At 34.4% G+C, this 27,304-nt stretch overlaps 1 protein-coding gene and 1 long non-coding RNA gene across 15 annotated transcripts; both read right to left on the bottom strand.

Annotated features, from left to right (window-relative positions):
• Nucleotides 1–4,346: 4,346 nt before the first annotated feature.
• Nucleotides 4,347–13,009, bottom strand: LOC114386728. 14 transcript variants are annotated; one of them, XR_003661169.1, is made up of 11 exons: nucleotides 11,529–12,863; nucleotides 11,311–11,379; nucleotides 10,973–11,074; nucleotides 10,660–10,883; nucleotides 10,454–10,566; nucleotides 10,270–10,370; nucleotides 7,847–8,058; nucleotides 7,602–7,743; nucleotides 7,116–7,361; nucleotides 6,946–7,042; nucleotides 4,347–6,492 (listed from the first exon to the last, which is right to left on the bottom strand). It is a non-coding gene; the product is annotated as an uncharacterized LOC114386728 (long non-coding RNA). The 14 variants fall into 14 exon arrangements; XR_003661167.1 differs by having other exon boundaries at nucleotides 10,973–11,070; nucleotides 11,529–12,862; XR_003661160.1 differs by adding an exon at nucleotides 12,878–13,009 and having other exon boundaries at nucleotides 10,973–11,877.
• Nucleotides 13,010–16,074: 3,065 nt separating this feature from the next.
• LOC114387495 (ALA-interacting subunit 3-like) lies at nucleotides 16,075–24,397 on the bottom strand. Its single transcript, XM_028347693.1, has 8 exons — nucleotides 24,048–24,397; nucleotides 23,331–23,389; nucleotides 23,128–23,202; nucleotides 22,930–23,040; nucleotides 22,716–22,786; nucleotides 18,073–18,370; nucleotides 17,361–17,650; nucleotides 16,075–16,437 (listed from the first exon to the last, which is right to left on the bottom strand). The coding sequence occupies exons 1-8, from the start codon at nucleotides 24,121–24,123 to the stop codon at nucleotides 16,383–16,385; spliced, it is 1,035 nt and encodes a 344-aa protein (XP_028203494.1). The 5' UTR covers nucleotides 24,124–24,397; the 3' UTR covers nucleotides 16,075–16,382.
• Between the last annotated feature and the right edge of the window lie 2,907 nt (nucleotides 24,398–27,304).

A 27,304-nucleotide genomic window follows, 5' to 3' on the forward strand; every position in this document is an offset into this window, starting at 1 on the left:
TGAGCATACTTAGATAATCTGTCAATCACCACAAGTATGACTGTATAGCCACCCGATGAGGGAAAAACTGTTATAAAGTCCATTGCGATATCTTCCCAAATCTGATCTGGAATAGATAATGGTTGTAGTAAACCTGTAAGAAGGGTTGTTTCTGTCTTGGCTTGTTGACAAGTAAGACAATTCTACACATATGCTTTAATATCCCTATTCATATCGTGCCAAAAGAACTGAGCAGAGATTCTAGCTAAGGTTCTAGCAAACCCAGCATGACCATCCAGCATTGAACTATGAAATTCATGCAAGATTTTCTGAACTATCTCATGATCAGCAGGGAGAACTAGTCTACCTTTCCAAAAAAGAAGGTGATCACGAATAGAATAATTGGGATTATGAGGCTGATTTGTGATGCATAAGTCAACAATGGCTTTCAACTTAGGATCGGCTAGTATAGCCTCTCTAAGATTAGAGAGAATAGATAATTGTGGTTGAGACCAAGCCATAAAGAAGGACCTTGATAGAGAGTCAACAACTATATTTTCTTTCCCAGGCATATATTCAATAGAGAAATCATATCCTAATAGCTTATGCAACCATTTTTGCTGTTCGGGAGTTTGAATAGCCTGATCAGTTAAACCCCTCAAGCTTTGTTGATCAGTTCTAATGATGAACTTATGGCCAAGTAAATAGTGTCTAAACTTGGCAATGGCCTCAGTAATAGCATAAAATTCTCTTGCATAAGCATACTACCTTTGCATACTAGGGGTCAATTTTTTTTGAGAAAAATGCAATTGGATGGTGTTTTGGCTTAACACTGCCCCAATTCCCAAACCTGAAGCATCTGTTTCAAGGATAAAAGTCTGAGAAAAATCAGGAAGGCTGAGAACAGGAGCTTGAGTAATAGCAGATTTGAGGTTTGTAAATGATGCTACAGCGGTTTGATTCCACAAAAAATTGTCCCTCTTCAATAAATTGGTTAAAGGGGAAGCTATAGTTGCATAGCCCTTAATGAATCTTCTATAGTACCCAGTGAGGCCCAGGAATCCTCTCAGCTGTTTCAAATTAGCAGGCACAGGCCAACACTGCTTTTACTTTGTCTTTATCCATTGCCACACCTTGACCAGAAACAGTGTGACCTAAATAGTCTATATGTTGCAACCCAAAGGAACATTTTGATAACCGTGCAAACAGCCTGTGTTGGAGCAGTAATTTTAATACTACCTCCAAGTGATGCAAATGTAAATCCCAAGAAGGACTGTATACCAAGATGTCATCAAAGAAAACCAAGACATATTTTCTTAAAAGACCTTGGAATACCTCATTCATGAGACTCTGAAAGGTGGCAGGAGCATTAGAGAGGCCAAATGGCATTACTAGCCATTCATAGAGGCCTTGATGGGTTCTAAAGGTTGTTTTATGCCTATCTTCTTCCTTCACCAGTATCTGATGGTACCCTGACCGGAGGTCCAATTTAGAAAAATACTAAGCTCCATGCAACTCATCAATGAGCTCATCAACAGTAGGAATAGGAAAACTATCTTTCACTGTAATAGCATTCAAAGCCCGATAATTTGTACAGAATCTCCAAGTGCCATCCTTTTTCTTCACCAAAACTATAGGAGAAGAAAAAGGACTAGTGCTAGGGACAATAATTCCTTCGCGCAGCATGTCGTGTATCGTGGATTCAATTTGAAATTTTTGGCTATGAGGATACCTGTAAGGTTTAACCTTAACAGGATCAAACCCTTGAATCAATGGAATGGAGTGATTTTGAGCTCTTGGAGGGGGTAAGCCGAAAGGTATGGAGAAAACCTCTTTGTAAGTGTGCAACAGAAGGGCCATTTCAGGTTCCATGTCAGTAGGAAGATCTAACCATTGGTCCTGAGGTGAATCTAGCTGTTGAATGTGTAGAGTAAATAACTCAGCTATAGCATGAGTATTGTGCATTCGCCTTAAATGAGTGAATTGTGCCTGAGTTGGCAGTTTGGGTTGCTCACCATATAGGGTGATGAATTGATTGTTCAAATAAAACTTTAAGGTCAGTTTGCTGTAATCAGAAATATGGGGGCCCACAGTAGCCAACCAAGCAGCTCCCAAAACCAAATCTACCCCAGTAACAGGCAACAAATAGACAGGTAATTTGAAGGAATGTCCTTGAATCTTTACCTCCAATTCCTCCACCAAACCTTCGGCCACTAAGGAGTTGCCATTGCCAACCAAAACTTGCAGGTTAGGAATAGGTTCAACTGGTAACTTTAAACAATGTGCCAGCCTTGGCTGTAAAAAATTATCAGAACTACCGCTATCCACTAAAATTTGCACATGCATTCCATTGATTGAGCCTTGGAATTTCATAGTGTCGAGCCCACAAGATCCTTTAAGTGCATTATAAGACAGATGATGATCCAATGAATTTTCAATATCAGTAGGTGCACTACTATCAGGGGGGTCTGGTTGCAATTCATTCAAGTCATCATCGTCCATGTGCAGGAGAAGGTATTGTTTGTTGGGACACCGATGGTTCAGTGTGAACCGTTCATCACAAGTGTAACATAACCCTTTTTCTCTGCGGATGTGCATTTCTGCTGGAGTCATTTTTTTTTACATTTGTAGGTTTCAGGTTATTTGTAGGGTAGGACTGGTTGGGTGAGGGAAGGAGTGGTGGTAGGCTTGTGGATTTGATGGATTGGCTAATAGGTAGGCTATTGGGATGGTTATGTGTTTTAGGCCAAGGTTGGGAAGGATAAGATCTTGGTTTAACAGCATACTTCTCTTCATAAAGCTTGGCAAGGGACATTGTTCGAATTAAAGTGGTTGGGGCTTGGGCAATAACATCGCAATGAATATCAAACTTAAGACCCCCAATAAAGCAGTCGAGCAATGCTTCTGGCGTAATGCCTTGAACCCAGTTAGCAAGAGCTGTAAATTGCACATAATAATCATGTACAGTAGTGGCCTGTGTCAATTTAAACAGATGTGCTCTGGGACATTCATAAGGAGAGGGTCCAAATTCCAGTTCAAGAGCTCGTGTAAAAGCAACCCATGAATGAAAGGGATTGGTGCGTGAAAACATTTGATACCAGGGAACAACTTCTTTGTCTAAATGAATTGCAGCAATAGTTAAACGGTGTTCATCAGGTGTATTGTAATAATTGAAGAATTGTTCAGCTTTAAAGATCCATTGAAGGACATCGGAGCCATCAAACCACGAAAAATCGAGTTTAACACTTCTTACCTGAAAGGGTTGATTAGCGGAGGTAGCGGCAAAACTCGATTCGGAGCCGAGATTTTTCTTGAGGATACCATCAACGGCATATTCCAACGTTTCAAACCGAAGAGCATATTCCTTGTCTCGGGTTTCCATAGTGTCCAGCAACCTTTTGATGTCTGAGGAAAGTTCCTTTAGACGAGTATTTTCGGCCATGGAGAAACTCAATGGAAGCACCAATTGTAAAGAGTGTAAATGAGAAGAACTGAAATGAATAACTATGAATTTCTTTTGTATTTGTATTGCTGTGGAATATGACAGAAATTACTATAGCAGAATTATAAGTAGCAATAAAGAAATAACAAGGAAATGAAATGGAGCTGATGCTCATAACAGAATGATTCCCAGAGAAAGAGAGAGAGAAAACCACATCATCATTCACACCCTTTTCCCCTTTCTTAACAGCACTTAAATACTACTTGCTGGACCAATCATAACCACTAAGCCTGGTGTTGGCTATTTGGGGCCTTGAACTTTTCCTCCTTTCCTGATGCAATGGATCAACTGCCACATGTCCATCTTCAGCCATTCCATTTTCTACCCCTTTTACCCCTGCTCTAATCGACTTGCTCACATAAGCTATTGTACAGTCTCATACCTTTACCGTCCTAGATCCCTCCCATTTCGGTGTGAATCGTTTGAGATGTTACATTCAGATCTCCTAATATTAATGACAATATTATCATGAGCTTCAAAGAGATCATATAAAAAATGGAATTTCTGTTTTTTATTTTTTGTATTATGATTGCCAAACATATTTATTATAAGGAAATGATAACAAGTGCCCTTAAAGCACAAGTTTAGGAATCAAAAGTAAAAACAGGAAAAAAAGAAAAGAAAAAGTATTACCTACAATCCATTATGATTTTTATTGCAAATTTACCAGTATTTCTAATAAAAAATCATTTATTTATTTTTTAATCAATACCCTTATGACACTTGTTAGGAATATCCTTTACTATAAAAGAAAAAAATATAATTTTATTGTGTTTAGTTTCACTTTTCTACCATTTTTATATATCCACTCATGATTAGTTGGTTATTAAGCATTTCTAAAACACCGTAGTATTGCTGTTTGACGTTACATTGCAAATTCAAGTTTTAAGATTAGTATATATTGTTTGCTAATTTATCATATCAAATTCATGTTAGCAACAATCCCTTGCCTAGCTGAACACCTACCCAAAGTTTAGTCACTATGAGGATCACCAGCCAAGGGAGCCAATACACAAAGCAATTAAGTAAATGACATCTTTTTTTAACCCTTCAATTCACCGAGAAGGAGACACTTGCAGCCTATAGCAGACAGAATCAAGCTCAAGCTAGCTAGCTGGAAGGGAAATTTGCTCTCTTTTATGGGAAGAGTTCTCTTAGTTAAATCTTCATCCAAAGTATGTTAACTCACAGTTTTCATGAGTATAAATGGCCTCAGTCGCTCTTGCAGGATCTTGAGTGTTGGGTTCGTAACTTCATATGGAGTGGGGATATTGATTCTCGGAAATGTGTTACAGTAGCGTGGCATAATGTTTGTAAGCCTTTTGATAAAGGAGGCTTAGGCTTAAGATCTTTTGCTTCTATTTAACAGGGCCACTATGCTGAAGTTAGAGTTTTGAGGAATCAAAAGCCTATTAATGGTCACATTTCTTCTTCCTTATGGACCGGTATAAAGCCCAGTTTTGCCTTGGTGTTGGAGAATGCTATTTGGGGAAAAGGGTCTATGAGTTTCTGGTGTGATAATTGGTTGGGCACTAGCATTGCTGATACTCTTAATATCCCTTATAAGAACAAGAGTCTTATAAAAGCTTCTGTTTGTGACTTTTGGAATGAGGGCATTTGGAACCTTCCTAACTTCCTCACCCAGAACTTTTCTCAACTGGTGGGTCATATTCTGCAAGTCACTATTCCCATTTCTCAGTCTGAGGATAGGCTAGTTTGGAGCTAGTCTCATTCTGGAGCTTTGTCCTTCCAAGATTAATCCTAAGTTGAATGCAGTCTTGTGGGCCAAGAAATTTTGGAATTACTCTATCCCGCCCTCCAAAACAGCTGTTCTTTGGAAAGCTTTGCTCAACAAGCTACCCACGGATGCTGACATGAGAAGAAGAGGCATTGTTGTTGTTTCAGTTTGCTCTAATTGTGGTCATGATTATGAGACAATTGATCACTTATCTCTCTTGTCACTTTGCCAGACAGGTCTGGAATTGGGTGGAGTCCAAGATCTGTTGTAATCTGGACCTCTCCTCCATCCATAGTCTCATCTCTTTTTGCATGACAAGGAGGTCTTCCCAGGCCTCTGACATTGTCCCGGCAGCTGTAACTTTTTCTATATTTTTTATTTGGTCTGCTCGTAATTCTTGCAGATTTGATAACCAGAAGTTGGATTTCACTTCTTTCGTTACCTCTATTCACCTCTCAGGAAACTTCTCTGTTGGAACCATGAACAACTCTGCTAGATTTCAGAATTCTTAAAAATTTTGATGTTCCAACTAATCCTAGGAAAGCAGATTCCATCAAGGAAGTCATTTGGAGACCGCCTAGACGCACTTGGATTAAGTGTAATACTGAGGGAAGCGAGAGGAAACCCTGGTATGGCAGGCTTTGGCGGTTTTTTCATAGATAGTGACTTTTTGTGGGGACTTTTGTGTGCAATATTGGGATCAAATCAGCTTTTTTTGCAGAATCAATGGCTGCCATCCTGGCAATCGAAAAAGCGGTTAGTAAAGGCTGGAGAAATCTTTGGTTGGAAACTGATTCTGAACTTCTGGCTGCAGGCGTACTCCGATCCTTTTTTGGTTCATTGGTCAATTTACACTAGATGCTTAAATTGTATCAAGCTAACTCAAAGTTTTAGTTTTAGAATTACTCACATATATAGAGAAGGCAACGCTTGTGCTGACAAGCTTGCTGTTTTAGGTTCTCAAGGTTTGGGGTATACTTGGTGGCATTCTCCACCTTCTTTTGTCTCTAAGGAGTTCTTTAGGTACAGGCAAGGGCTTCCTTTCTACAGATTTCTGTAAAAGGCTTTCCTTGAGTATGGTCTGACCCTCCCAAGTGTCTTATTATCCTTCCTTTTACTATCAATATATATTTGAGCTGGGTCCTTCTGGGGAGGTAGGGGTTGGGATGCCAACATAGTTGGGATGTCAGGCCCTTGCTCCTTTTTGCTAAAAAAAAAAACCTTCCATTCACCAGAAAACGTTACAGGGATGCATCCTTAACATTTATGGATCCTGAGACAATCAAGACAAAAAAAAAATGATCATCATGAAAAGTAAAAAATTAAAAGATAACAAAAAAAAAAAAGCAAAGCAAAATAAATTAGTTATAGTTGAGAAAGATTGGGACATTTTATTCATATAGAATGATCACTAAAAAGCAAGTGCAGGCCTTGCTTGTCATGTGTATGTACAAGTTGGACTAGAGCATCACATCATTAGTGGCTTTGACAAGACTAAGGTTCTGCTGAGAATGCACTAACAATTCATTAAGGATGACAGGTTTTTAAAGTACTGCATTTACACTAGAGTACATCTCATGTGAAGTAAATCCATCATCCTTCATGTAAAACAGGTGAAACACTTTTATCATTTTCCAAAACAAATCCTAGCACTCTCTGGGAACTACACTTCCTTTTTCCTGCAAAATTAATCTCAGGAGTTCTCTTCTTTTTTCCTCAGCAATACCTGTCATCTCTTCCATAGCATCTTCTTCAGTAATAATTCCATTGCCATGAGCAATGTGCAAAGGCAGCACGTTCAATTTCCCTTCCTCAGATTCTCTCTACAGCAAAAATAAAAACATTAGTTGCCATAAAACCAGGAAGGGGATCAAAGAGCAAGGACGGACTATATACCTTAAAACTGTGAATGTCATTAAGAATACGACCACATCAGTTCACGAGCTTATATAGAGAGTTCAACTCATGATTTTCAGCATCTTCATCTGAAAGCTTAGGTCCGACGAGATAGAGGGCTGGAAGGATAATTGGACCTAAGGCAAATGATATGTATGCATTTTGCATATAATCATCAATTGTTGGCACAGTCTTGGTTCTCAACCACTCAGCTTCTCTATATATTGATTGGATCAAATTCAACCACTGTAAAAAGTAAACAAAATTAATCCATTGGTTAAGAAAATTATCTTAATTGGGAAAACTCCAATGTAAATTTTTAAGTCATTCGTAAATTTAAAATAAAGTGTCAAACTAATATTCAGAAGAAAATTTTCAGGCTTCACTTTTCATATTCCCCAAACATTGTCATTGACAAACGACTACTGAAAAATCAAAATAACATTAGTCAAAAAATGCGGGCAGAAACACGAAGAAATGTCTCACAATTTTGATAACATTGTTTTTCACATTGTGCCCTTGCCAATTGACTGATTTCTCCCCAATCTCACAAACTGTGCTGTGAATTGAAGAAAATATTATCGTAACAGTCTCAGAACAACAAACAGTATTGATATCTACATCCCACCTGCAGTTCAGTTGTCAAGACATCACTGTTTGTGCATGAAAATTGTGATAGAATTCAAATATAAATCAAGAGATGGCCGTTTCAATTAATAATAGGAATATACTTCTCAACTAGTTGAATAAGATCCACTTGTTCCTCTTCAGAACCCCCAACATCAAAGAAATCATCAACAGTTGTGAGCACCCCATTTTCGCCCCTGATATGCGAGCATAAAAAATTTAAGGGGAGAAAAGAGTAGCTGCGCAGGAGAAGTAACAATAAGCCAGTTTCTGCCTTGCAAATTTTAGTGTGTCTAGTCTGGTCTCAACAACCCACCTGCATATGATAGTGTAGTAAAGTTAGATCAAACTTGAGGAAATGTGATAGGACAGTTATGTGATGTGTTGTATGGCAGTTAGGTGTGTTCCTTAAGTAGGTGTGACATTTTTCTAATTCATTATGTGTTAATTTGCTGATGGTTTGAAGGAGGAGACTCCTTGGGAGGGCTTTGGCCCGTGTTGATGTTCTATCTTACAAATCCAAGTTTAATTCCAGAATTGTTTCTCGAAAATCTTCCAGGTTGTGTGTTCAAACTTTTAAGTCTAACATTAGGTCCAACTTGTGGGATGCCATCGATGAGGATGGACTCAAGTGGAGGGATTTGAGAAGCAAATGAAGCAGATTTGCAATTCAAATAAACAAAATCAAGAGATCCAATTCGGACCATCATGATCAATTAAGAACAATGGGGAACACAGTGGAAGCAAATCATAGGGGACTTTGATGAGATGAGATCCTTGTTGAAGCTGACAGTCCAAAGATCAGAGAACAGAATGCAGGAAGTTCAAGCCATTATAGAACTCCTGTACCCCATGATACGCACCTCATGGATGTTAACTCAACCAATTATGAAGATGAATCATTTGAAACACTGAAGAGGTGGAGCTGCCCAATTTTGATGGGAATGATCCCATTGGTTAGTTGGCTTGAGCTGAGAAATGTTTTGAAATCCAAAATGCCAACTAGAACTGAAAGTGCCACTATTGTTTGTGTGTGGAAGGAACAGCAGTGCTTTGGTTCATAATTTGAGGAATAGCATTGAGATGACTTGGGAAGCACTGAAAACTGAATTGTTGCAGAGGTTTTCATGTAGTGGTGCTGCAAACCCATATGAGCAACTTGATGCCTTGAGCCAAAATGGTTGGGTAGAAGATTATGTTCAAAAGATGGAGAAGTTGGCAAACTACCAAAAATTCTCAAATAAGAACTAACAAGCATTGGATAATGAATGGCTTGATTGAGGTGACAAGAAGAAGGATTTATACTCATGACCTACAGGAAGTGTCAAAGGCCATTATTTTGGCAAGATCAATCAAAGAAAAGTTGTATGAGATAGTAACAGGTTTTCATAGCATCGTGCAGTGAAACCTGGTTCTGTTTGGTCAAATCAGACAGTTCAGGGAGCAATAGCCAAATGCATCAAGGTTGTTATTTTATGTCAGGGCATGGATTCTGGATATAATCTAGCCCCAGCAAGTTCAAGCCAAATGGGAGATACCTGCCTGAACCAAACTCAATTAGCCAAATATGCTTCTTCTGCTGCAAATTCCAATAGCAGTGTGGGTAGCAATAGCCAAACAGGGAACCAATCCAGAAACAAAGACATGAGGCATTAGCCACTCCAAGAGTATATTCACAGAATGGAAGGACACTGCTTCCAGTGTGGCCAGCCCTCTCCATAGATGTCCTATGAGAAAGCTTTAAGTGCTAATTTGGGGGGGAAGATGATGATGTAATTGGAATTCCAGAAAGGAAAATTGAAGCTGCTGAATTGGTGGAGCCTTTGGTGTCAACTGAACCCGTTAATGATAAAACAGTTTCCTAATTTCAGCCTTGAGGACAAGGATGCCTCTATACTAAAGAATTGATGACAGTTCTGATAGATACCCATTAGTTAGTTAGATAATAGAAAAATTGGAGTTAGTTAGTTAGTTAGTTGAGGGCTGGAATAATTAGAAAAATATAACACGTTTCCTATAAATAGGAAGAGGGGTTAGAGGAGTAGTAAGCCAATTAGAGAGCTAGTATTGTGGTTAGGGAGAGTCCTGGATCTCTTGAATATCCAGGGAAATTGTGCATTCTTTCTGTTCATCAATAACAGTATGTTCTTTGAGTGCTCAACCTGAACCAGTTTCTATCATTATCTGATGTGTTGTGTAGCAGTTATGTGTGTTTCTTAAGTGACAGTTTTCTGATTTATTGTGTTAATTTGCTGAAGTTGGTTTGAAGGAGACTCCTAGACCTAGTTAAGGCTTAGGCCTGTCTTAGTATTATGTCCTACAAATTCTGGTTCTTCTAATTTGTGCGTTCATACATTTGAGTTTAACAAAATGAATGTTCCTCAGTCGAAATATGAGTTGATACTATCTTTATGATACATATTTGAATAAAGTTGCTAAAAAAATCAAGCATTAAGTAGTAGCATGAGCAAAAGAACCCAACTATATATCTTTGAAATTTTCAAATGAGAAGAAAAGGAAGATATACCTTGAAAGTTGTTTCAACTCTTCAATGTGTATTGATTGGCAGATATTGAAATCTTCTACTGCTAGCTTTAGAATTTTTTGGTTTGCAAGATCTGGACCACACTAACAATCAAGAATTTGATCTCAAGAGAAAGGAACAAAAAAAGAGAACTTGAAAGAAGGGAAACAAACTAGCAGAGGCCAACCTATATGATGTTCTTAAAATTCTTGTTTCTACTGCATTGTAATGCTCCATTGATCTCCTGTTCAACAATCGCTCCAAATTTGCATGATAAGGAAAATTAAGAACATCCTTGACCTAAAATACAGAAAACCTTGCAGCTTTCGGGAAGGATTATAAGATTGTATAAAACTATGTAACCAGAGTTTTTGAAAGAAGACAAGAAACTACCTCTAGATCAACATAACGACGAAGTTTATCAGCATATAATCTGTAAGGGGAGGATTCCTGCTTCAGAAGATGTTTTGTCCACAAACTTTGTCTGACAAAAATTGATTCATCGGGATGTATAATGGCTTGTGAAGCCCTATATAGTTCTATAACAGCACCGACATCCTTCAAGTACCCTTTCAAGGATTCAGCAAATTTATCTTCAGAATATTGATAAAATGGATCTGCAAAGACAACATACAGATTAACTTCTTTGGCCTTGATCTAATAAGAAAAAAAACTTAAACTATTTAAATGTTACTAACGATCCAACCTGAAGATACATCATAGCCATTGAGACGCAGCATACGAAATGCCATTGCACAGGTGGTGGGGTCTAGGAATATATTCTCCACTCCTTGTATCCAATATCTGTCTTTTTCGCATATTATATATAGAGGGATTCAACAGATGAAAATGATAAGTATCTATGCTTTGACAAATATTTGAGTGCTTTCAAATTTACTATCAAAGAGTGCTGAATACTTTAAATAGAATGGTATCTCTATATCTTCATCACATACTTTTATAATTTCTTTCCAACTTCTCCAGTTACTGACATAAAGTTAATATTTTACATAAACAGGTGTATGCACCTCAAATGATTATTACCTGAATATTTCATCCAATACACTTCGAATTTCCTCTTTGAAATGATGATTAACACCCAACCTTTCAAGACTATCAATCATATAGAGAGGGCATATATATCCAGAGGATAAGTTGTCAGAACTGATTTTATTTTCAAAAACAAAAAAGAAAGGCCAATTAATCTACAAAAAAATAGTCAGTAAAATTAAATTAAGAGAAACATAATGCTGGAAACATACATGCATTCTCAAACTTTTCTAATACAGATCGGAGGTAACCAAGACATTCAGCATTCTTAAGGCGCTGAAAAACAGCTGCTGTTGTAGCAGGTGAATTAAACAAATATCCATTCTTTCTTTGATATTTCATGATTGATTTCCAGTCTTGTGATTCCAGCATTCCTTCTTAAACATATGCTAGATATGCTCTCCTCCCATCTGAATTGCTCTGATATGAAGCACCGACACTGACACGGACACCGGACACGTAAACACCTGTCAAACACATCAAACTCAACCCGGACATGGGTGTCGGTGTCGTGTCGGACACCGGACACGGCAAGGAGCTGGAGTGTCCGTGCTTCATAGTCTGACTACCTCAAAAACAAGCACCAGAAAGAGGTCAGCTTGAGGAATTTAAGCGAAATGAAAAATAAGACTTCTCTACTAAATTCTTGGCACCGAATCACAAAGATCAGAAATATTTTGAAGACAGGAAAAATCTTGAAATACATACAAGATATAGCCTGTAACAGTCGTACCAAAAAAATGCAAGTAAAGGGAGGAACAGAGAATTTTATTACTGAAAAGCAAGGATCTCAACGGAATCCCGCAATTACAGAGACAACAATGGCAGAAATGTATGATAGAAAAAGGAAGAACAGATTCCCAAAGGAGAAGGGAAATGACATCACACAAATTCCATGCCTCACTCCCTCCCACGTTTTGCTATTTATTCTACTTCCGGGACCACACATACTCGGCTAGCTTGGAGTTGGTTATTTTGAGCCTTGTGCTACGCCTCTCTCCTCCTAGTTCTGCCACGTGTCCCCCTGTTTGGGCCCCACTTATTCCTCCTTCATTGCCTCTTGCTGTTGCATTTGTTACATAGCCCAAAATGCTACCTTTGGAGCTCTATTTCTCTCTTCTGGATCATTACTTCCAAGCTTGTAGCTCCAATTGGAAGGTTAATGCCAAAATTTTGTGCATATTCAATCAAAGAAGGAAAAAGTATATCAAATCCTATGGGAGGGTGTTGATTCTCATCGTTGATTGAAGTAATGTTTGACTCAATAAACTGAGGACATAAACAAAATAAACATTTGCCCTTTTATATAATGATGAACATAAACAAAATAATCAACCAAGCAAGCAATAAACACCCCATTCTGGACCTAGAATCACATTTGAGAAAAAAGTTGGCCACTGCAAATTTTAAAACCTGTGCAACACTTGCTAAATGCAGCAGCTTCACCAAACTCTTGAAATGAAGAATGAAAAAAATAAAGAAAAAGAAGAATGATTCCATCTAAAAAAGTGAAAATCTGCATAGCCCTTTTGAACACAGAGAAACAAAGATGAAAAGGGACCTGAAGTTGAAGAAGTGCAGCAGAGAGGAGTGAAGTGTGAGAGAGACATGGCATCATCCAGTGACTGTGAGTGAAAGAAAATGGTGTCGCTGTTATTGCAAACACCAAAGTGGGGGCAAGTCTAAGTGTGCAACAAAGTGGAGTGCATGTGACTGTGCTGTGTTGTGTTATGTAGTATAATAATATACACCTTGTTTTAAAAAATATCATTATTATTATTAATGTTTTTTCTCTCTTCTAATGTATAATGTATGTTAATATAATCTCTTTCATTTAATTAGGGGTATTTTTAATGTAAGAATAATTAATAGATGAGATAATATGAATTGGGTTTTATGTAAAAAAAATAATCAAATTTTAAAAAATTATACGAAGGTGATAATAATTGATTTTTATGAATAGAGGAAATAGAGGAATGAGTGGGACCAACAAACAAAACAACAACCCAGGTGAGGTGTACTACTATACTACAGTCTACAGGTACACGACACTCTTGACGAGGTAACGAATTCGCGTATATTTCTTTGGATCTTTATGACATTAATGTGCACTAATGACATGAGTACTACAATTGCTAACCTTTTTTAAATAAAGAGGGCAGAAAGTTTTTGTTGAAGATTAAGTTGGAGTTGCATTGAAAATCACAGGATAACGTGTTATAATTAAATATTTTAATTTTTAATCCTTTAATTTGATACAAGAAATTTGTTATAGTTTTCTAGAATCTTAAGTTTGAAACATTTGTTTTTCATGCTTGGTTTGATTTTTAAAAAAGAAAACAACTGTTCTCAGGAAATATTTTCTGAAAAAACTTGGCTACTTTCCATGAAAATATTTTCATATCAATGGAAATCTAATTTGCTCAGATTAAAAAATAGGTTTTATTATGATAAAAACATCACGTTATTTTTATTAAATTATTTAATGTGATACATAATTAAAAATTGTGATAAAATAATATATTACTCTTTTTATTTCCAATAAATTTATATTAAAATATTTATCATTAACCAAACAAATTTAATCATTCTTATAAATTATCGTCTTTAGGATTCATGATTCCTAGAAATAATGATGATTCTTGGACAAAAAAAAATATTCTTTGTACCAAATAACCCCAAGAAACTCGTTAGCAGTATTCTTAAATAAATTAGAATAATTTCTACTGATCAATATCGAAATTCCTATTAAACATGTTATCCCTTACTGACCAAAATTTGTTAAAGTTTACAAAAATTTTATGTGTCTCTTTCTTATTTAATAGTCACACTTATGATTTGTAATTTTTAACTAATAATAACGTGTTAAAAAATATATATTAAAGAGTATATCTAAAATACTATTCTTCATAGAATGCTAATAAAAGAATAAAGTGAACATGTTTTTATTGAAATATAAAATATTTATTAAACCTTAATGTTTATTATTAATTATTATACAGTTGGAATACTTAAGATTTAATATTTTTAATTAAAATAAAATATATTGACCGACAAAATCTACTATTTTTATATTTTATTATTTTCATTTAAAAATAAATTAAAAAATTCAAATTCTAACTAATATTTGTAAAAAAAAAATAATTGAAGAAATAAACGTAAACATTTTTTCATTAATATATAAATATTTATTATTCCAATTTATTATTTATTTTAAATAGATTTAAATGTGTTTTTTTATTCCTAATAAATACCTGATTTTTGTTTCCTAATAAATTGTTCTGTGTTGAGTTTATAATAAAAATAATAATTTTATTTTTTATTGTTGATATTTTATTTTAATATTTGATAAATTAATAAATTTTATGTTTGATCCCTAATTTTAGTCTTGATTATTAAAAAATAAATTTTTTTATTAATAAATAAACACAAAATTCATTAATTTATCACAAATTAAAAAAAATATTAATGACCAAAAATAAATTATCATTTTATTAGAAACTCAAAAAATTTATTAGAAACAAACATAAAAATCAAATATTTATTAAAGATCAAAAATATATTTAAATCTTTTAAATAATTAAAAATATCTAATAATTTATAATTAATATTTTAACTAATACTTTAAAATGTATTATCCCTTTATATAGAACACATAAGAACCTTGTTAGAAATTTACTTGGTTTATTTTATAAGACTTGCTCTAAATTATCTCTTGTATTAATTATATTTTTATTAAAATGCTCTTAATTATTTTATAACTTTTTTAGTCAATAAATAATAAATATTATAAATTAATAGTAATATAAATTATTTCTTCCTCTTGTAATATTTGGAAAAAATGGTGAGTTCCAATAATTTTAAGAGTATGATAATGAGTCTAAAAATTTTAAGATGATTTTGAAAAGAAAAAAAGGAGAAAATAGGTCACAATAATTTTAAAGGTAACTTTATTATTAAGTAATATAATTGAAGTTAAAAAATATTAAGACATCGTTTAAAATAGTTTATATGAATTCCATAAAGTTATTACTTTTATAAGTTTTTTAAAATTACTTTAATAACATTTTTAGCAGGATTTATTAAAATAATTTTTTAACTTATTTCATTAAATTTATAAGAAAATAATATTTTCATAACGGAGTATATATCTATGTACTAGGACACACCTACATGTACCAAAATAATAATATTTTACTAGGACACACCTACATGTACCAAAATAATAATATTTTACTAGGACACACCTACATGTACCAAAATAATAATATTTTCATAAACATATCAGTACAAAAAAAGAGAAGATACATCGTATAATTTTCCAGGTACCTCTCTAATTAGGTAAAAAAAACAAAATCAAAGTACAGAGCAATGACCATATTCGATTATCCAAAAAAATTTCAAAATTGATGCCAGTTAGACTGACAGGTGGCATTGATGTAGAGATAAAAGCTCCAGGCGTTTTAAGATAATTTTCATGGAATAAATTATTTTTGTCCTAAAATTTAACCTCTCCTAATAAACCAACTTCATGAAGGGGAACATGCTAATGTTCAAGAAGCATTTCACATGAAAATATAAGATTGACTTGATAGTAAAGGTATAAGATTGACTTGATAGTAAAGGATGAAGGGAGAGATAGATAGGTCATGGATTTAGATCCCCCACACTAACAAAAAAACTAAAACTGACAAATCACATTTGCCGATTAAAAAAAAAAGGACATTTCACCTATTTTAGATCAGGAAAAGCCAAACAAAACCAAACAAGAACAACTATTTTCACCAGATTGTGTATGAACTGCAACTAGAACAACATATATTGGGACGCTATATATTATCAGAACATACAAGATATTTCAATTCTGATGCATAACACAGAAAAAGCAGAAAAAAGAAGTGTTTTGGTTTTCTTGTGTTGGGGAGAGGGGGGGATAAGAACACCTAAATTCACAAGTACTACTAGTAATTGGGTTAACATACATGTACAAAACTACACCCGCATTTGTAGCATACCCAAGGCCTATAATCATGGAAATGACCAACAAGCATAGTGAGTTTCTTTGCTCAGTGCCCTCCTGGATTCCTATTCCATGACAAATATGAGGGATCTCCAAGTTGCCTACAAAAAGACAGATAGAAAGATAGGTTAGGAATTAATAATAATTCAAAATTTCCTGTTGAAGTATGAATAAAGTTTAATTATCCAAGGGGCAATTTGTTTAAGCTTTAAAAAAAGGTGATTATATGAAACTGCTGTTTTTAGCTTTTTTTCTCCAGAAACTGCTACTTTTGACTTCTGAGAAAAGGACTAAAACAGATTTTCTTTGAGGTTTTTGATTTTTATTTAAAATCATAATTATTATAAATCTTTAAACATATATTTCAATTAAAAAGAGCTTAGAACAAACAGATCCTAAACTACTTTACACAATCCAACATATACGAATTTAAAACAACCTCAACATTTTTTCCTATATAAGTTCTAAACAAAGCTTTTAAATTATTAATCTCTAAATTATATACCTTGAATAACACTAAAGGGAGCTTCTTTTTTTAACAAAGTTAGTAGTTCCAGTAGGAAACAATATCATTTTCTTTCATTTTTGCTATACAGGAAGAAAACTCTCATAGGAGACAAGATTTCATAAATACACAGAATTCACAACACTGAACACACAGGTCATAAATATTACTCGGGATTTAATCAAAATTGACTATATAATCAAATGCAGATTTTAGAGTTAAAAAGGGAGAAGGGGTTTGGAATTAAACGCTCGGGCCTAATACTCCAATTAGTCTAAGGTCTAATTGCATGGTGTGTTTGTGCCAACTTTGCTGGTAAGAAGTCACAGAAACAAAAATTTAAGTTCCATGTGCTAATGTGTGAAACAGGTAAATGCATCAAACCCCATTTTTGATCAAACAAAGTTAAAAAATCAACAAAATTAGTAAGCCCATGCAAGGTACCACATGAATTTCCCTGCTATGAAAGGAACTTTCATGGTCTGAACATACAGCAATAAAGGATTTAAAAGTATTTACCTTGGCTTGACAAAATATACAACGGTAAAAGCCAATGCCAAAAAGAAACACAACCCTCCAACAGTGAGATAGGCAATGCCCAGGAAGTCATTCTTCCCACCAAGCCAGCTAGTAGTTGATAGAACAAGCTTTTTCTTGCCATTAAAGCTGTATGTGTTGTAGTTATTTTGCAGTGTTACATTTATTTGATCACCTGCATTGAGATCCACCTCTATCTTTCCATACAACTTCCTAAAAGTTGGCAAAGCAGCAGTACGCATCCAGACAATAAGATCCTCCTGCTTACTCAACTGTTCCATAAATCATTTAAAAAAAAAAGTGAGCAATATATCCCATTGATGAAAACTAGATTGCGAATACTTGGACTAACCATAAGATGAACAGAAAATATACTTGAAGTAATTGAAAAGTTGAAAAGGAGGTATATGGAACAGTGGAATAATTTTCCATGTGAAAAGTCATTACTATATGTACAATATGAATACCAATAGAAGTACCAACAGCACCAACAACAACAACAACAAATAAACCAAAACATGCAAGCTTAACACAAAAGCCCATGCAAGGTTAAACAAAGGCTAAATTAAGACTGCAATAACCAAACAACATTTAATTACATTGCTTTACTTTGTGAAGAAAAATAATTATACTTGAGGATAGAAGTTTAATACAATATTCCGATCACAATGAAAGCTCTCATGTAAATACTCACTGGTATGGATTCATTGAGACTTGCACCACCTCTAATAGCACTACTCTGGAAGTTTTTGGGGAAAACATCTTTTCCAAATTTGTGCTCTCTATCACTTTTCCAGGAGATGCCATTCTTGTTCACAGTCAAATTCTTATTGTCACGGGAGAAGCTGTATGTGTCATTGAATAAACTCCAGGCTATAAGACCACAAGGTACAATTGCCTTTCCATTGGCTATATCTTCAGGATTACAAGCACTTGTTGAGTTCTCTTCCCTACGATCCCGCAATTGCTCATCACTTCGGCTTTTAACATATCTAAAATATACAAAATAGCCATGATTATAAGAAAATAACCAATCATACACAACAGAATCCATTATAATAAATATATTATTGTACAGAGAGTTGCAGTATTCAACTGCACTCTCAGTTAAGTCAGTTAGGAGTTAGTTTGATGCTCTAAGTTAGTTAGTGAGTTAGTTAGTCATAACAAACTATCTAAGTCTCTAAATACTCAGTTAAGTGGCCAATATTCATTTTTCACTTCTTCTGTCTAAAGCTTTTCTCTCTCAAATTATCTTCTATGATCTGTTAGAAGCTTGGTAAGGTTGTCCATGGCTGCACAAAGCACCATGTCTCTTTCTTCTTCTTTTCCTCATTTGATTGCGCATAAGCTTGATGATTCGACTTTCCTTTTGTGCTGTCAACAAGTTGAGCCAGACATCAAATCACATTGCCTTCAATGTTTCGTTGTCAATCCTCAGATTCCCATTCATTCCCTTTCTGAAGATGATCATGAAGCTGGAATAGAGAACCCTGCGTATGAAGCATAGGAACAGCAAGATCAAGTGCTGCTTACTTGGCTCCAATCAACGCTATCAACGTCGATCTTGTTGCATGTGTTAGGATGCATTCATTCCTATGAGGTTTGGGAGAACATTCATGACTATTTCCATAAACAAGCACATGCTACAGCACATCATCTGCAAACTCAGCTTTGAGCTACACGTCTTGCAGAAAAATCGATGCGCGAGTTCTTGTCGCAGATCAAAGCTCTTTCCAATTCTCTTGCCTCCATCGGAAGGACAATTATGTTTCAGGAACACATTGATTCAATTCTTGAAGGCCTTCCACCAGACTATCACTTCATCATTGCAATTATTGAGAGCAAATTTGAACCTCTTCCAATCGAGCAAGTCGAGGCCCTTCTTGCTCACGAAGCGCGTCTGAATAAATTCACCAAACAAACACAGTCTGATTCACCTTCCATCAATTATTCGCAAGCACAACACAAGTCTTCCGCAATTAGCTCCGATGGATATTTTGTGCCAAACAAGACAGATCAAGAGAGTTTCTCGGCTTTCCGTGGCGGATCTGGCTGTGGTGGTAGTTCTCCCCATGGCCGTGGTGGTGTTGGCCGTCGTGGTGGTGGCAGTGGTTGCAGCCATTGTGGTAGCCGGTTTGCTAACTTCCAGTGTCAGGTGTGTTTCAAATTTGTTCACACTACTTCTGTTTGCTATTACCACTATGATCAATATTATCAACCAATTACAACAACTATTCACAGAATAGTAACAATTCTGGTGATACTAGACCTGCTAATGTTTGGACTAATACCAGTTACAAGTCTACCAGTACCAATCATCAGTCAAATCCTGGTGCTATGCTCACAGATGCTCAGCCCCAATCTAATTCCAATAATTGGATTCCTAATTCTGGTGCTTCATTCCATGTTACTAGAGAATCTCGAAACATTCAGCAGCTAGAGCCTTTTGAAGGTCCTAATCAAAATCTTCATACGCAATGGTCAAGGTCTGCAAATCCACTCCTCTGGTTCTTCCTATTTCAGTTCTCCATATAATCCCTCTATCTCTTTATCTCTTAATCATCTATTACCCGTGCCTACAATCACTAAAACCTTATTTCAGTGAGCAAATTTGCTGAAGACAATGATGTTTATTTTGAATTCCACTCTAATTATTGTGCTGTGAAATCTCAGGTTACCAATGAAGTCTTACTTCAAAGAAATGTTGGTTCTAATGGTCTTTACAGTTTTCCTCACATTCAATTTCAACCTTCAACTGGTGTGGCTTCTTATTGTTTGTCTAGTTCTGTCAATTCCTCTGTAAATTCATGTAATAAAAATGCAAATTTCATTGTTAATCCATGTAATAGGTCTAGTAATCTTTGGCATGACAGACTTGGTCATCCAAATCATCATGTTCTACAGCTTGTGTTAAAACATTGTAATATACCCACTGTTAATAAAAATTTGATTAGCTTTTGCTCTACTTGTGCTGCTGGAAAATCTCACAGACTTCCCTCTTCTCCCTCTACCTCAGTTTATTCTTCTCCTTTGGAATTGATTTATAGTGATCTTTGGGGCCCATCCCATGTTACTTCCACCAATGGTTTTCTATACTATATTGATGCCTTCTATAGATTTACTTGGATTTGTCTACTTAAAAGCAAAGCCGAAACTTTCACTGTTTTTAAGAAATTTAAGCCATGGCAGAATTGCAATTCAACACCAAACTTAAAAGTCTTCAGACTGACTAGGGAGGGGAATTTCATCCATTGGCACCTTTGTCCTCACACACATCATTAGAATGGGGTTGTTGAAAGGAAACATAGGCATGTGATAGAACTGGGTCTTACTCTGTTGCACCATGCTTCTTTACCTCTAAAGTTTTGGGACTTTGCTTTCACAACTGCTGTTTACTTTATAAACAGACTTCCCACAGTCTCACTGAATTTCTCAGTGCCTTATCATGTACTTTTCAACATATTTTCTGATTACAACTTCTTGAAAACCTTTGGCTGTTCTTGTTTCCCTTTGCTTAGACCTTACAACAATCACAAATTGGATTATAGGTCACATGAGTGTCTTTTCTTGGGTTATTCTACTTCCCATAAAGGAGACAAATGTCTTTCTCCTTCTGGCAGAATCTTTATCTCTAAAGATGTTTCGTTCAATGAATCCAAATATCCTTATTCTGCCTTGTTTGAGTCCCCACTTCCTTCCAGTCAGTCCTCTTCTTCTACTAGCATTCAGTTTCCTTCCATACCTATCATTGCTCCTAATCTGAATTTTCCTATTTCCTCCACTCAGCCTACTCAGTCTGAACATTCAGAACCTGCTACTGTTTCTTCTCAGTCTGTACCTAGTAATGTTTCTGTTCCATCAGAAACTGCTACTGTTCCTCTCCAATCTTCTGACACTGAGCAAACAGCTTCACCAGTAGCTGATGATGCTGCCATACCCTCACCTTCCATTTCTTCCCCATTCAACACCATCTTCTTCTTCAAACATCTCTCCTTCTACACCTAGACCAGCCAATACTCACCCTATGATTGATTAGAACTCTTTTATATTAGGACTGAAAACAGTAGAAAAAAACAATCAGTTAAAGACATTGAAGTGATAAATTACTATAAATATAAGATGAATACACACATAAAAAAATTCAGATGCGTGGAAGTCTCTATAAATTACATCCCATATAAATAGTAATATGCTATCTGCAACAATCCCCTACAGTTCTAGAAGTAAGATAACAGAATCATAGTTACAACTTTAAATATGCATAATAAAAGTTTTGTTGCCTTAAAAAAGATTTTTTCCAATTTAGATGCTAACTTATAAATGAACTTCATGCCAGTGCTCAAAAAATTTATTTTCTTCCTTTTTTTCCATTTTAACTTTATTATGTACATATGAACTTGTAAGTATCACCAAGGGCAAACAGCTCTGAATTAATATGTTCTTCTGACTGTACTGAAATTACAATTCTAATACCATGAAGTAAAAATCTACACGAATTACAATTTTACAAGTACAAAAATGCCACCCCCACAATTATTTCAAGTGAGTTGCCACATACTACATAGTCAAAAACAAGTTGAGGTGCCAGTAATGAGCAATGCTGGATACAATGATCTCAAGAACTGTTAAAGGATTTAAAGCAAGGCAATTTTTAATTTTTAAAGTAATTAAGATAGATGGCACTGGCTAGGGCACAACCATCAACTTTGATGTAGAAAGCTTGATTGAATTATATATATATATATAAAGTGATTCTGTATGTGTAACTTATCGCCAGACATTAAATATTAAGACTTCTGACAGAGTATAGAGCAGAATAATTAACAGCAGCAAATTGGGTCACTATAGAGGCATTGTGCAGTGTAACAACCTCTGGCAGCCTCATGTTCACCATCACATGGTGTTTTTTATACAGATCATGACTATGATTGCAGCCAATCTCAGCTTTAGTGCCATTACTCTAATTGCCCCCATATTTTAGGGAGGACCTGGCAATTCTACACCATTTTTTTACTTTATAAGCATTTTATGGCATATGAGGCATATACAAACTGAAACACAGCAACCAGAGATAAATATAACTAGATTATGCAGAGTAAAAGTGGAAAATAAGTTTTACATAAGGTATATAAAATTTCATTAGTGTTAAAAAGGGTTATGAGAACAAGCTTAAGATAAGCTTTTTAAACAAAAGGAGTAAAAGCATCAGTTTCTGGGCAGTTTCCCCTTCCAATAAAATATTTGTCAAAAACCACACTTTTCCCTCACTTTGTAAATGTGGAAATGAAACAGAAGAAAAGAATGTAAAATGCATGAGATAGGGTTATTACATACCGGCGATGATTCTGGTAGAAGTTGTCAAGCTGATAGTAGACATAAATAGGCGACTTCATATGCTTGTCCACCTTTTCAAAAGAGAAAAGTTTAAGAAAAGAAAAAATTTCCTTCATGTGACCTCCATGTATTATCAACCATGGGAACTGAGTTAATAGAAAGATGAGAGTAAAATGAAATAGATAAACAGGTGTCAACTGTCAAGGAAACTTACCGGTAGTGATATTTTGCACGTTTTATCTGCAGGACTCTGAATGTATGCTACCTTGTCAGTAACTTCATGTGGTATGCATGTTGATTCATACCTAAAAACAATTTCAACAACCTGATAGATACAAGAAAGTGAAAGTTGTACTCAGCATTATAGACAACTGTAAGCATAAATTCAACACATTATAGCACTCAACATTACCTTCCTTGAAGCAATTAGTGAAGCAACTCCAATAGGAACGAATACAATGCTAACAAGCAAGAATGCTGAAATAACCTGCATGGAAAAAATTAAACTAAGTACAAGCTATACCACCACATAAATAACGACACCAAGATGCATTGAGGTACACATTTAATAACGAGCAACAATGCAAAGTATTACAAAAAAGTAGATAGTGTTACCGCTCGTGGTGTGAGAATCGGCTTACACGCTGGAAGTTCTTGCTGGGTAAACTTTGAATCTGAAAGGCATTGAATTTTCAAAGAGATCTCATGTCAGCTCAGTATTCAGTGGGCACCCAAAAAAAGCACTGTTAAATCAGCCAAATGAGATCCCCTGCGATTTATTTCAAATCTGCAGGGTTTGCAGTTCACAATCCCACCATTAAAATTAGTTAAATTAAATTATACTATAAGTTAAATTTATCATTTAATAAAATTAATCAAACGTCAAAATTGATGCAATTCACTTCAAAACAGTAGAGAATCACAATCTAAAATCAGCACACACTATCCAACTGCATTGAACTCTTCCATTAGGTCAACAATCAACCAATATGAACATCGGAAGCTTTTTTAACACCACTACTCACTCTAAAAAGTTCAAATTAAATAATAAATAAAAAGTGGGTTTTTAGCTTTCACAGACGATCATATCATAATGAAATAGAACTCCAACAAGGGTACCTCTACCTGGGCATTATAAAGCCTTAATCCTAACACAGAAAAACCTCAACAAACCCAAAACCCCTTTTCTTCCTAACATACCCAAATAAAAAAAAATACGAAATTTCCATCACAAACCAAAAAAATCAACAAAAAACAAAAAATGGGTCACTGAAAATGGAGCTAAAAAGTCGAAAAAACACGAGATCAGAGAGATTGAGAGGGCATTATTACACTTGGGTCGCTTGGTGTTTCTTCTGGCAGCTGTGGGATCGGTGGATCCAGCACCGGTTGCGCTCGAAGACGCCATTTTTCCGAATCGAAATCGATCAGAGACTCTTCGATTTCGAAAACCCTCGTAATTCAGAGAGAATGGGAATTGGGGGAAGTGGGTGTGAGAGTGTGATTTCTGAGAAAAAGGGTATTGTATTAGGTTTCTTTCCCTTTCTCTCTCTCTCTCTCGTCTCTAACTTTGCTGTGGATTGAAGAATAAAGGAGAGAGAAACGCAGAAGATTAGAAGAATTGGAAGGTGCCAGAGTCAAACAAAATTACCAATGCAATTACGCACGCTTTTTGTTTTTGCTAATTTTGGTTTTGGCTAAGAGATGTTAATAAAGATATCTTTTTTATTATTATTTTTAAACAAAATTAACTGTTTTTTTAGAAATAACAAAACTAACTTTAATGCATCCGTGTTTACAAAGTACACTTTCTCAAATAATAATTAAATATTTTAATTTTATTAAACTCTCCATTTTTGGTTAAAAGAAATTGTTTCACAATTGAAATTGGTTACATTATGATTTGGTAAATAATTGTAGGATATATGCAAGTCCATTTTAGTTAGATTTGATTATATCCGTGACCCAAATCAATTCAATTTAAATTATTTTTGATCGATTTTTTAAGAAAAAAAATAAAACTCAATCCAAACATACCCGTTTATAAAAAATTTGAGTTAAGTCAATGGAATAAAACATTTAATTTATCTGTTTTTTTTTAAATCCAATATTTTTTATAGACTAAAATTTTTAATAAATAAAATATTAAATACATTACTTATAATTGTTTGTTATATGTAATCAAATAGTGGAAGAAAAGATCAAGAGGGGAATCACATTGTTGTCAACGGTATCACTTAAGCTAATATACTATGTTAAACATAGTTTAAAAATTGAAATATAATAAGCAAACACCACACTCACGAAATAAAAAAAAATCCAAAAACTATAATTATTACCGCATAGTTTGACCATTCATATGTTGTAAAATAGTCAAATAAGTAGTGCAATTAAAATTTTACCTAAATCTAAAATAGTTTAAAACAAATTAAAAAGCATAATAAATGTTCTACAACTAATTTTGCTGCAACAAATTTAAACCACAAAAATTTGAATCGAGAGAGAGATAATTTAATTCAAACTAAGGGATTAGCGGGCTCAATCAACAAGCCCATATATTAAAACCCATGACCTAAGTCAAGACTTAACAAATTTGACTGAGTTGGATCGGGTTTGACCCAAACACAAAAAATACCTAACCCAAGTTGTTTGAGTTGGTTTGGGTCAATCCAGGTTCAAATCAATTCAAGTTTGCATCTGTTCTCATTCTTGAATTAAAAAATGAAGACTTGAAAATTAGTCTCAGGTTTTTGTTTTTAATAATTTTACAATATCAAACAAGTTTTAAAAGATGTGACATTTGTATTGGATATTTCTAAACTAGGCATAATGGGTGATTTAGTCTTAGTTTTCTTATATTCATGCTTAGTAGAAACCAAACATGGTAGATTAATGAATTGATCTCAAAGTTTCATAGAAGTAATGAGTTTGGCACAGTGTAATCGATAACAAAGTTTAGTAATCAATTACAAAGTGTTAAAACAAACAACATAACTCACTTCTACTTGAAATTTGGCAAGAATCATCGAATTAATCGATTGTCAGTTTCAGTAATTGATTACATAAGCCAATTTCAGTAGAAGGAAGACTTTGTGACTCGAGATAATTGATTATCATATTTTGTAATCGATTACCACATTTCTAGAAGTGCATAACAAAGAGAGATTTGAACGAACTAATCGATTAAATCAGTTTTAGCTATTAAACTTATAAATATCCTCATTTGTTTTTCTCATTAGTGACTCTTGATACGATCTTATCTTTTAGAAAACACATTCTAAGAGTCATCTAAGGGAATTACTCTGTATTTTTTCAAGAGATTCAAGTTGATAAAGATTCATTCATTTTTCATCATGAGTTGATAATCAAAGGAAGAGCTTGAAGATGTTGTGATATGCACATCAAGGTGTATTTAATTCCAATTTTGATTTATTTCTACTTTCTTAATTTTGGTTAAGGTTACTAAGAGTTTTCTGAGTTGATAGGTTTTCAACTCTTAGAATTTCTTGTTGTAGGGTTCAACAAAGTTTTGGTTTTTCTCTTGTAGGGTTTAAGGAAAAAGTATAATTTTAGGGAATTACATGTGCATAGTGTTCATACTTGATTCTCTAATAGTGAAAGTTTTAAGGAATTTTAGAATAACTAGATGTAGATCTTCATGAGGACTAAACTAGTATAAATTCTATGTGTGATTCTCTCTTTTTCTAAACCTTAGTTTTGTGAATCAAACTTGGTAGTAGAATTGATGTGAAAGAGTCATAAAACTCATTTTTTTTAAGGTTTTTAAATATATTGGTTTTATGTGTTGTTGATCTTTCTTCAACAATTCTTTTGAGAAAATCTTGATTTGTAAAAGGGGTATTGATTTTTATTGAATCTAAGAAATAATTGGTAAAAATTCAAAGAATCTATTCAACCTTCCTTCTAGATCCTCGGTTATTCTAACACTCGTGAACACCCCTAACTAATTTTGGGTATGTCATTGTTAGAATTCATTTGATTCATAATTTGAGGTTGTATGTCTAACGGGTTCTTAATTTTAAAATGGATTTTGAACTGAAAATAATTTTGTGTTCAAGTGAGGTACTTGATGGGAAATTTCTTGCATTTGCATTTACACCTCTTTTTAATATGATTAAATAACTTTTTATTTTTATAATATAACTTTTTTATATATATATCCTTAATTTTTTTCATTTGTATGTCTATAATATCATATTATTTTAGTCTTCATCATCATGATTAGGTTAATTGATGAGGTGAGGTCGCTAATAAAAAATTATCTCACCATATCTATGTGGTAGTCAATTAAGACGAAAAAAAAGTTATACCTTAGCATGTCACATGTGAGATACATGTTTCCTTTTGAATGAAGTATTTTAGTGTTTTCTTTAGTAAAAGTATTCTAGTGTTAAATAATATGTATTTTTATTATTTTATTTATTTATGAGAGTAGTTTAGTCTTGTTATTTGTTGACTTTATATTTCTCTTTTGTTAGTCTTGTACATTCATACTTGTTTTTTGGTATATAAAGTTGAGCCTCTTCATCACCCATTTGATTTCTCTTCTTTTTCTTCTTCAATCTTGT

The sequence above is a fragment of the Glycine soja genome, chromosome 15, assembly GCF_004193775.1.
Source record: "Glycine soja cultivar W05 chromosome 15, ASM419377v2, whole genome shotgun sequence".
NCBI lineage: Eukaryota > Viridiplantae > Streptophyta > Magnoliopsida > Fabales > Fabaceae > Glycine > Glycine soja.